This window comes from Macrosteles quadrilineatus, unplaced genomic scaffold (assembly GCF_028750875.1).
Source record: "Macrosteles quadrilineatus isolate MER2022 unplaced genomic scaffold, UCM_ALF_1.0 Scaffold_1__1_contigs__length_201487025, whole genome shotgun sequence".
NCBI lineage: Eukaryota > Metazoa > Arthropoda > Insecta > Hemiptera > Cicadellidae > Macrosteles > Macrosteles quadrilineatus.
The window spans coordinates 60479996-60491624 of NW_026542594.1; the positions used below are offsets into that span (position 1 = coordinate 60479996).

The 11629-nt window shown below is 38.0% G+C and overlaps 1 protein-coding gene across 2 annotated transcripts in view; it reads left to right on the forward strand.

Annotated features, from left to right (window-relative positions):
- The window catches only part of LOC128983244 (aldehyde dehydrogenase, mitochondrial), a 99235-nt gene extending 88028 nt beyond the window's left edge, over positions 1-11207 (forward strand). For both annotated transcript variants that reach the window (XM_054402479.1, XM_054402478.1), the window contains one exon: positions 10522-11207. In XM_054402479.1, coding sequence (XP_054258454.1) covers positions 10522-10669 — 148 coding nt within the window. In that variant the 3' untranslated portion in view covers positions 10670-11207. The remainder of the gene's footprint in view (positions 1-10521) is intronic.
- The last annotated feature ends 422 nt before the right edge of the window (positions 11208-11629 follow it).

Consider the following 11629-nt stretch of genomic DNA (forward strand, 5'->3'; position numbering starts at 1 on the left):
GCCGGTTGTCTGAGACTGAATTCTGACTGTCTGACATCTTGAAATGTAGATTGTATTGTGTTGTGCAATATCATCTGCCTGCAGTGCAGAGAGAACAGCTGAAAATAAACTTTAGCTGTTTTGAACTAAATAGTGTGCTAAGTTGGTTACTAAAGTTGTTAGCGTGATTACAAAACTAATAGATATCAAATAAATAAATGTTAAAATAAAATATCTATCCATCCCTGTCGGCTGTCGGTATCGGCGGAATCGGGCGAAATCGATGTTTGGCAATCGATTCTTGTTACCGATATTCCTAGTATCGGCAATGTCCGAGTATCGGTGGTAGCGATAATTGACACTTCCCTATCTAAAACTCATTTTGGAGTCCTGAATTAGTTTTAAATATGCATCGGGACGTAATCGTTGCATCGGGAGCTAACCGATGCATCGGTCTTTTTCGATGCATCGAGGCCAAATCGATGCATCGTGATTTCGATGCATGCTGAATCGAATCGCGATTCGATGCATCGAATCGAATCGAATCGAAATTTCGATGCATTTTCGATGCATCGCACACCCCTAATGGCAACCCATAAGGCCCATGTTAATTTTTGTAATTTTTAACTTCATTTTTATGTTTATTTTTGAACCTATTTTAATTTATAAAGGGATTCTGCACATCTACAGGAAACTATCTATCTGTATGGGTAGATTTTCCCTGCGATGCACACGAGCTGAGAAAAAAGGTTTTAAAGAAACATGCTCTAATATAAAAATAGATTCTTGTTATTTGTATACAATTTTTGAAATCGTCTAACTTTTATATTTTTTTTAGAAAATAAATTTCACATTAATTTTTTTAGTCAATAGTGATGTCTTCTGTTAAAAATATCGGGTTTGTATTCTGATTAAATCAATGTTAAGCTTTGTTAGACGAGTCAGAAATTCCACTTTACCGGTACTTCAAAAGTTGAATATGTACTTATTTATTCAGAAATAAATTAAATTTATTCAATAATTGTTACATATTAAATGAAATAGGGATGGACGGGATTGAATTTTTGGTTCGGGACGGGACGGGACGGGATATTTATTTCCTTCCTGATTTTCAGGACGGGACGGGATATTTATTTCCTTCCTGATTTTCGGGACGGGACGGGACGGGATTTTTTTCTATGCATAAAAAGAAAGTCTTGAGTATTGCAGTTACGAAAAAAGACATAAGAAATCAATTTTTACCGATTGTGGCACTGATCTATAAAAACCAAAAAATGGGTAACAATTTACAGGTACCTATAGAAACTTGTGACTCGTGGTCGAAATGACTCGCGGTCACGGGGTGATCGTCGGTATGACTCGTGGTCACGGCATGATCTATGACTCACGGTCACGGGGTGATCATCGGTATGACTCGTGGTCACGGCATGATCTATGACTCACGGGGTGATCATCGGTATGACTTGTGGTCACGGCATGATCTATGACTCACGGTCACGGCGCGATCGTCGGTATGACTCCGCGGTCAAGGCGTGATTATCGGAATAACTCCGCGGTCACGGCGTGATCGTCGGTATGACTCGTGGTCACGGCATGATCTATGACTCACGGTCACGGGGTGATCATCGGTATGACTCGTGGTCACGGCATGATCTATGACTCACGGGGTGATCATCGGTATGACTTGTGGTCACGGCATGATCTATGACTCACGGTCACGGCGCGATCGTCGGTATGACTCCGCGGTCAAGGCGTGATTATCGGAATAACTCCACGGTCATGGCTTGATCGTCGGTATGACTCGTGATCACGGCACGATCGTCGGCATGACTCCGCGGTCATGGCGCAATCGTCGGTATGACTCCGCGGTCACGTCGTGATCGTCGGTATGACTCCGCGGTAGGGATGGACGGGTCCCGAAATTTCGGGAATTTTTTGGGAAAAAAATATTCCCGATTATCGGGACGGGATTACATTTGACTCGGGAATTTTTCGGGACGGGATTTGGTCCGATCGTCGGCGATTTTTCCGCTTCGCGAGTGCCGATAACGCCGTTATTGCGAGCGATAGGTCCGCGAACGCAGGAGACGAAGTCATTTCGACGATTACGCCGTGACCGCGGAGTCATACCGACGATCGCGCCGTGACCGCGAGTCATGACGACGATCGCGCCGTGACCGCGAGTCATGACGACGATCGCGCCGTGACCGTGAGTCATACAGACGATCACCCCGTGACGCGCGAGTCACAAGTTTTTTATAGGTACCTGTAAATTGTTACCCATTTTTTGGTTTTTATAGATCAGTGCCACAAATGGTAAAAATTGATTTCGTATGTCTTTTTTGGTAACTGCAATACAGTACTTTCTCTTTATGCACAGAAAAAAATCCCGTCCCGTCCCGTCCCGAAAATCGGGAAGGAAATAAAAATCCCGTCCCGTCCCGTCCCGAACTAAAAATTCAATCCCGTCCATCCCTACTCCGCGGTCACGGCGTGATCGTCGGTATGACTTACGATCACGGCACGATCGTCGTCATGACTCCGCGGTCACAGCGCGATCGTCGGCATGACTCCGCGGTCACGGCGCGATCGTCGGTATGACTCGCGGTCACGGCGTGATCGTCGGTATGACTCGCGATCACGCCACGATCGTCGGCATGACTCCGCGGTCACAGCGCGATCGTCGGCAATACTCCGCGGTCACGGCGCGATCGTCGGTATGACTCGCGGTCACGGCGTTATCGTCGGTATGACTCGTTGTCAGGACGCGATCGTCGGTAGGACTCCGCGGTCACGGCGCGATCGTTGGTATGACTCGCGGTCACGGCGTGATCGTCGGTATGACTCCGTGGTAACAGCGCGATCGTCGTTATGACTCGCGGTCACGGCGCGATCGTCGTTATGACTCGCGGTCACGGTGGGATCGTCGGTCCAATAATCGCGGTCACGGCACGATAGTCGTTATGACTCCGCGGTCACGGCGCAATCGTCGAAATGACTTCGTCTCCTGCGTTCGCGGACCTATCGCTCGCAATAGCGGCGTCATCGGCACTCGCGAAGCGGCAAAATCGCCAACGATCGGACCAAATCCAGTCCCGAAAAATTCCCGAATAAAATGTTATCCCGTCCCGATAATCGGGAATATTTTTTTCCCTAAAAATTCCCGAAATTTCGGGACCCGTCCATCCCTAAAATGAAAGATGTGTAAAATAAAATAGGTGTATTCTGAAATGAATCCTAAATAACAATGATTGTAAACAAAAACAAAGTTAACTTATTAAACATAACATATGGTATTTTTTTTAACATACAGTATGTTAGAAAAGACACATCAATTTTCCCCCTTTAAAGTCTTGACCGCAGCATTTGATCTACATGTCGTCTGCATGTTACTCCGTTCTCCAGTTCAACGTTGTAATGTAGATTTCCATCTCTTGATGTAACTTTTCCGAAACTCCATTTTCTCTGACCCTTGTAGTAGTTTCTCACTTGAACACGGTCTCCGACCTTAAATATGCGTGTTATAACTTTAGTTTTTTTTTTGTCTTTTGAGTCCTCGATTCTAGAAGGTATCATAACACTGAGGTATGTTCTTACTTGTCTGTTGAACAAGAGATAGTATGCCGAGTTTCCTGTTGAGTTTGGTACTTGACGGAGTTGAATTAACACCTTGTGAATTTTACTGTCAAGTGTTCCTGGTTCATCTAATATCGACTTCAACATCTTCTTTACTGTTTGTACAACAAAGCGTTCAGCTTGTCCATTAGATGATGGGTGGAACGGAGCAGTCGTTTTGTGTTGAGTTCCACATGACTTAAGAAACTCTTGAAAAGTAAGAGAAGTGAAACTTCGTCCATTGTCTGAAATTAGGAGGCTTGTAAGACCAAAAGTACTAAAAAGTTTCTTCAACTCCTTAATAGTCCAATCGGTAGTTGCTGTTTTTGAAGGTATTACCTCTACCCATTTGGAGAAGGCATCAACAACAATGAAAAATTGTTGTCCATTTGTTGGGCCCATGAAATCTATATGTATTCTCTCCCATGGCTGAGTTGCTGGTTCCCAAGGATGATTGATCTCTTTCGTTGGAGAATTTTGTTTCTCCCGACAAGGCTTGCAAACAGCAATCATGTTTTCGATGTCTTTATCCATTCCTCTCCAAAAGCAGTAACTTCTTGCCAAATCTTTGGTTTTTACTATACCAATGTGCCCGTAGTGTAGTTCATTGAGAAGTCTTTTCTTGAGAGAATTTGGGTTGATTACTTTCCACCCTTTGAAGAGGCATCCTTCATGTAATGTAACTTCATTATCGTGAAATCCTAATAATGGCTCTAATGACTGACCCTCCTCAAGAGCCTCCACAATTTGTTTTAGATATGCGTCCTTCTTAGTTTCTTCGGCCAGTTCTTTGGGATTGATAGTTATGGTGTTCAATTGGTTTGTTTGAAAATGTCCAAACTGGTCAATACTTGTAAATTTTGAATCTTCCACAGGACATCTTGAGAGGAAATCTGCATTGCCATGGTCACCAGTTCTCTTGAATTCAATTGTGTAGTTAAATCCTAAAAAAAAATGGGAGTAGTTGAATAGTCGCGTAGCTGACATTGACGGTAGGCTCTTGTTGGGATTGAAGATTGAGACTAATGGTTTGTGGTCCGTGATGAGTGTAAAATGACGTCCGTAGCAATAAGAAAAAAATTTCTTCAACCCCCAGTATATACCTGTGGCTTCTTTATCGATTTGGCTGTAATGTTTTTCAGCATTGGTCAATGATCTTGAAGCAAAAGCTATAGGCTTTTCACTTCCATCTGGGAAACCATGTGATATCACTGCTCCAAGTCCCACTGGTGAAGCGTCAGTTGCAAGGATCAATGGCAGGTCTGGGTTAAAGTACAGAAAACATACTACTATAACCCAGAATGCCAACCGCATGGTAAAAAGCATTAAGTGTTTTGAGAGAGCTTTGCCTGTCAATCGTAGGCAGCGCCACCAGCGTTGCCATGAACTCAGCATAGCAACGCTGGTGGCGCTGCCTACGAATTGACAGGCAAAGCTCTCTCAAAACACTTAATGGTTTTTACCATGCGGTTGGCATTCTGGGTTTTAGTAGTATGTTTTCTGTGGTTAAAGTGACAAAGAACTGTGTCACTTGTTATTCTTTTCTTGATGTTTTGGAAACCTTCTTCACACTTTTACTGTCCCATATGAATGACTGCCTTTTTTTTAGAAGTCTATGTAAAGGATTAAAACAGTGGACAAATTCTTTACAAACCGGTTGTAGTAATTAACAAGCCCTAGGAAAGATCGGAGTTCTTGAATGTTTTGAGGCCTTCGTGCATTTGTAATTGCTGTGATTTTATCCTTACTTTTGTGGATTCCAGTGGCGTCAATAATATGTCCTAAGTATTCAATTTTCTTTTGAAAAAATTTGCACTTGTCACGGTTCAACTTCAAATTTTGACTCCTTAAACGCTCAAACACTTGATTTAGTCTTTCTAGTAGTTCTTTTGATGATGTTCCTTGAATTATTATATCGTCAAAGAAGCACTGAACACCTTGAAGGTCTTGAAGGATTCCGTCCATCACCTTTTGCCAAACCCCTGGAGCAACTTTTACACCAAACATCAGTCTGTTAACTGTGTATAATCCTTTATGAGTGCTCAAAGTTTGAATTTCTGCACTCTCAGCATCCATTTCCAAGTAGAGATAAGCGTTACTTAAATCCAAAGTACAGAACAACTGCCCTCCATTCATTTGAGCAAAAATGTCTTCGATCCGAGGTATTGGATGATGTTCTTCTTTGATTTGTTTATTTTCTGTAACCTTGTAATCAGCGCATATTCGTATGTTACCATTAGGCTTTACTACAGGTACAATTGGAGTACCCCAATCGGACTTGTCCGTTTTGGAAACGATTCCAGCTTCTTCCAGACGATTCAACTCGAGTTCTACTTTTTCAGTTAGGGCATATGGGACTGGACGAGCTTTCACAAAAATAGGTCTTGCCCCTTCAACAAGCTGTAAGTGTGCTTTTTTGTGAGGTATGAGTCCTACTCCTGGTTCAAATAATTCTTTGAATTTATCCAAAAGTACTTCGAGTGCAGTAGATGTAGTATTGCTACTAACTGTTTTAAGTTCTGCCCAATCCAGTTTGACCTCTCTAATCCATTCTCTTCCGAAAATTGCATAAAAATTTTGATTCACTATGTAGAGTTTACCAACAAACACCTGATCATTGTAAGTGCATTCTACAAAGACGACACCCCGGGGTTTGATTATTTCACTTGAGTATGTCCTTAGTTCTATGTTTGTGTGGAAAATCTTTTTATTTATGTTGAGTCTTTTAAATGGTAGAGTATGGTAGAATACTTATTGCTGCTCCAGTATCTAACTCCATCCGCACAGGTTCACCTTCAATAAGTATCTCGACCATAAACTTGTCATTACCGGCACTCTGGTTGTGTATCATAAAAACCTCTTGTTTATCTTCCTTATAATAGTCTATAGTATTGTCAGTTTCGGTACAATGAATTTCTGTTTGTTTTGTGCCTAAACATACGCTAGCAATATGCCCTTGTTTGTTGCATTTCTTACATATTTCTCTGATAAATTTACACTGATGTGCCCTGTGTCTAGGTGATCCACAACGATAGCATTTACCTTTGAGGCGTTCAAATGGAGACTTTAACTTTTTGTTCCAAGTAGGAGAAAAATGGGGTGGTTTTGTTTATGTACCTGCTATCTTGTTGATTTTCTCATTGGAATGAATGTTTTCTTCTACTATATGGCTTTCATTCTTTGCCAATTCCATGATGGAGGCAAGTTTCACTACATCTTGAAACGATGAAGCAGATCTTTCTTGTAATAATTTTGCTCTTATGTCTGAATTGCTAATACCTCTTATAAACTGCATGCGTAGTAATGTGTTTGCAATTGATTTCCCACAATTATTACAGTTGAAGTCACAGTCTGAAGATAACTTTTGAAGCTCAACGGAATATATTTTTACGGTTTCTTCAGATTCTTGTGTTCTTGTCATAAATTTGTGTTGTAAGGCCCAAGTACTAGGTTTAGGGTCAACATAATCAGCCAAAAGACTTACTAATTCAGCATATGTTTTATCCAAAGGACTTTCAGGAGCGCACAAATCATACAGCCTCTGATGTAAATGTGGCGTTAAGGCATGTAGCATTGACACTTGATCCTTTGGTTCCAATTCTTGGCTATGTAGATATAGAAATATCTCAAATCGACGAATGAAGTTCTTGAATGATTCATTTTCCTGATAAGGTGTGAAAATCATTGAGGAAGTAGTGGATCGACGTTGTGGAGAAGACAAATTTGATGTACTAGGCACAACATTTTGAATGTGCACTTGTAGTTCTGCAAGCTGTCCCATACGTTTTTGTAACTCATCCATTACCTTGTAATATTTGTCCTCCATTTCTACTCTGTAATCTATTTCTTTCTCAATTTCAACTTCTTCAGTTTTCTCTTCTATTAATTGTTGTACAGAATTAAATCTTTCCCAATACTCTTCAATTGTTGTTATCCTAGTTTTGATTACTTCTTTTGACATGTTTTGTAGGTTTGCTAGCCATCTTTCAGCCTTAGACAACTGACCCTTCACTACTACTCTAATCTTCTTTAACCCTCCGAGCGTCACTCGTCGAAAAATCGACTCACGACACACTTTGTGTAGTGTCACGCGTCGATTTTTCGACACACGAATATCGTTTACGGTGAAGGCTCTATGACTGACTGAATCGGATTGAACTGGATCGAGTTAGGTATCGTTCTTTTCGTTAGATTCTAAGCTTTCTCCAGAGGTCTGTCTCTAAGCGCTTTATGTTCTCCGAGCCGATCGTAATTGTAGCAGACAGCTGACGTTCGTGTTTTAGACAACTTGGTTATTTCACATCGGTGACTTGTGTGTTTTTGTACGTTTATTGTAGTTTTTAGTGGTAAAAATGGACAGTAGTGATATACGTAATGCACTAGAAGATGATATTAGTGATGTTGAAGGACTTATTGACGATCCGGATGAAGTAGGTAGTGATATTGATGTAAATTATCAGCCAGATTCCTAGCTATGGTTAGGCTATGCATTCTTAGCTAAACGCTATGTACTAAAAATCTGTTTTTTGCCCATAACTTATTTATTTGCAATCTACTTCCTTATATTATTATATATTTGTAATCCTCATAAAATTTAGAACGAAGTGGCTATTATCAAATATTTATAGGCCTATAATTTATACAATTTCATTGAGCGCGAACTTATTTTTTTTTCAATTTTTCCAAAATAATTTTTTTTTACCTAAAAAATTTTTTTGAAACAAATATTCCTTATGTTTTATGTATGATATTGAAGCCCATGATTTTCCAAACAAAATGGTATATAGAACAGTAGAATTAACATTGTTTTAAGCTTCTCAGATCCGTTTTAATAACACCTTGCAAATGCGCCAAAAATAGGTGGACATTAAGGCCTAAACTATGGACACTCGGAGGGTTAAATCAGTCAAACTTTCAGTGTTACTTAGGTCACTCATATTAAAAAAAACAATTCAAATCGTAAAAATAGAATGTAAAAAAAAATAAAAACTGGTTAATTTAATTTAATTTAATTAATTTAAACTGGTTAATCGTCGCCAAACTGTTATTAAATAAAAGATGTGTAAAATGAAATAGGTGTAGGCCTATTCTGAAATGAATCCTAAATAACAATGATGGTAAAGTAAACAAAAACAAAGTTAACTTATTAAACATAACATATGGTATTTTTTTTTACATACAGTATGTTAGAAAAGACACATCAATAATAATATCCTTTAATTCTATTATGTATGAAGTATTTTTACACAGCTTAATCCCAATTTAATATTAACATTGTGAATGCAAATTGTTTTCACAACAAAAAATACCTTTTTTTTAGAGTAAATAGGCCCTAACAGTTTTAAAACACACCTTAAAGAATACCTTTGACACATCCTGATTTTTCAATTAAAGATTTTTTTTAATTTTAAGGAATGTACAATAAAAATTGTTAAATTGGTTCACCTTATGGTTGGCAGGTTCTTGAAGATTGTAGATTCCTATGCTCGATGTACATTTCACCACAAGTGTGGTATCTCCAGGAGCAAATTTTGTTATCACATCACTTAATACACAAACACTATTTTAATATTTATTTATGTAATGTAAATAAATAGTAAAATATTGTTTTCCTACAGTCACTTGACAAAGTGGCCTTCCTTGCACTGATTATAGTACAGAAAGTTGCTAATTGCTGCATCTACTTACTTTTTCTACACACTTTTTACTTTTTCCACTTTACTATTGACGCACACCAGTATTTCAAATTAACAACACAAAACAGCGTGCTTTTATAAGGCACGTAATAAGTGTACGCTTGAAAATAAGTTAGCAACACTCAAAGATATCATGACTACGATCAGCTGGTGCAGCATTTCCCATTTTGTTCAATGTTTGGATTCAACCTAACCTAAAAACGTGTAACACAAGTGCAAACTGCCTTTGCTGCACTCGAGAAACTTTTGACACTCGCCTACGGCTAGTGAGTAAACATTACTCTAGTGTGTAGCGAAGCAAAGTACTACTTCCCCCACTAGTTACAAATAACTATAGTGTATTAAGTGATGTGATAACAAACTTTGCTCCTGAAGATGCCACACTTGTGGCTAAATGTACATCGAGCATAGGAATCTACAATCTTCAAGAACCTGCCAACATATGGTAAACCAATTTAATTAAAAATTTGTTCTTGAAACTGAGAGCACCACAAAAAATTATAAAATTTGATGTCAGCACCGTACAAAACCATGGAAACTGTTGATTTGTAACTATCGTTTTACTTGAAGGACATTAGTTGTAAGATGACTCTGTTCAATGTACTCTTGTAGATACTCTAATGAATGAAAATAATTTGATTTTATTTCCTAAATTTGGGCAAATGCCTGCATTTATTCAATCTGAAATGGCATCTGTATGGCAATTGGCAACTAAAGTTTCAACTCACATACAATTAATCTTCAGACTAGTACTAAGATCTCTTCTTGCTTCATTTAAAGGTACATAGAAGTACTGGCTTGATGATGGCTCTAAGTGACTCAAAACTAGTTGCCATAGCAATGTTTCAGATCGCATAAAATCCACATATTGACCAATTTATAGTAGGCCTATTATTTAAATGCGATCAAATGGCTAAAATTCAATAAAATAAAATTGCTTTGATTAATTTGTAATCACTGTTAAAATAATCTTATTTATTGCAAAATTACTAATAATTTGTTACAAGTTTGTTATTTACAAAACTTATTGTAAAACTTATAAGAAACAATTTATAAAATATTTTCATATTTATGATTACAAAAATGTTATTAAGCAAATTATGGACGTGCTAGTTCACAGGGTAGTTTAAGGTTGTTTGATAACAGTTAAATATATTTTCAACTTTTATTTTTTAATAACTGCTAATAATTTCAAAAATGTTCATTTTGCTGAAAATTCCATCATCTTTAGGGTGAACTGCTATAATGTGATCGAAGCTCAAGCTCCGTTTGGTGGGTTCAAGATGTCTGGGAATGGAAGAGAGTTGGGAGAGTACGGACTCCAGGCTTACACAGAAGTCAAGACTGTTATTGTTAAAGTTCCCTCAAAGAACAGCTAAACAAGGTACCAGTACTACAAAAATACACACTTTAAAAAGTCTGTTTCAGTTCCCAACAATCACAATGAATTAAAGAAGAACTAAATTTGGTAAATGTGTTTCCCTAGGAAAATTTGAATTGAATAGTAAATATAGTTTAACTGTGGCAAGCTACGCCAACCTTTTGTTGTTTTGTTACCTCAAATGTCCACATTTAGGTTATTAAATATATCTATTTTGATTTTAAACTAATTTTGTGAATCACACTGCTATTTTTAATTTTGTAAACATTATAAATAAGAAGTTGAGGAATTGTGTTACCTGTGGTACCCCAAATATTATGAGATCATCTGTATGTTGGGATGGTTTTGCGTCTTTCATTTAGATAAAAGGTTTAATAAAAATAATTCACTATTTACAATTAAGTTTAACTATATTATCTAGAGTTTTTTTATACTTTTAAACTAAGTCTACTGTAATACACTTATTTAAAGAATTTAGGTTGCGCTAATGTTGTTGCTTGTGCTTGGTTAATTAAACAGATATATTTTGATAAAAATGCCATTTTATTTTACCTCTGAAAACTATATATACAAATACGCACAGCTCAATTAAACATATTGTTCTACTCTAGGTTGTTAAATGACTCATCTGGTAACTGAGTTTAGCAGGGTGAAATATCATGTAATGAGATTCTTCATCTTAGACGCAGTTTTGGAAGTATAAACTTTTATACAAACGAATATACTTTTTTTACTAAATAATGGTGTAAATACCTGCATCTATGTGATCAATGTGTTGCTAAAATGCAACCGGTTTCGACTCACAAAGGAGTCATCGTCAGGCCAGTACAGATGTCTTCTTGCTTCATTTGAAGGTCGTCAATTTGTGATAAATAAATACATTTAACAAACACACGTACACGAACATAGAAACGAACATTTAAGGTTAAAAACGAAAGATAATACTAAAGCGGTAACG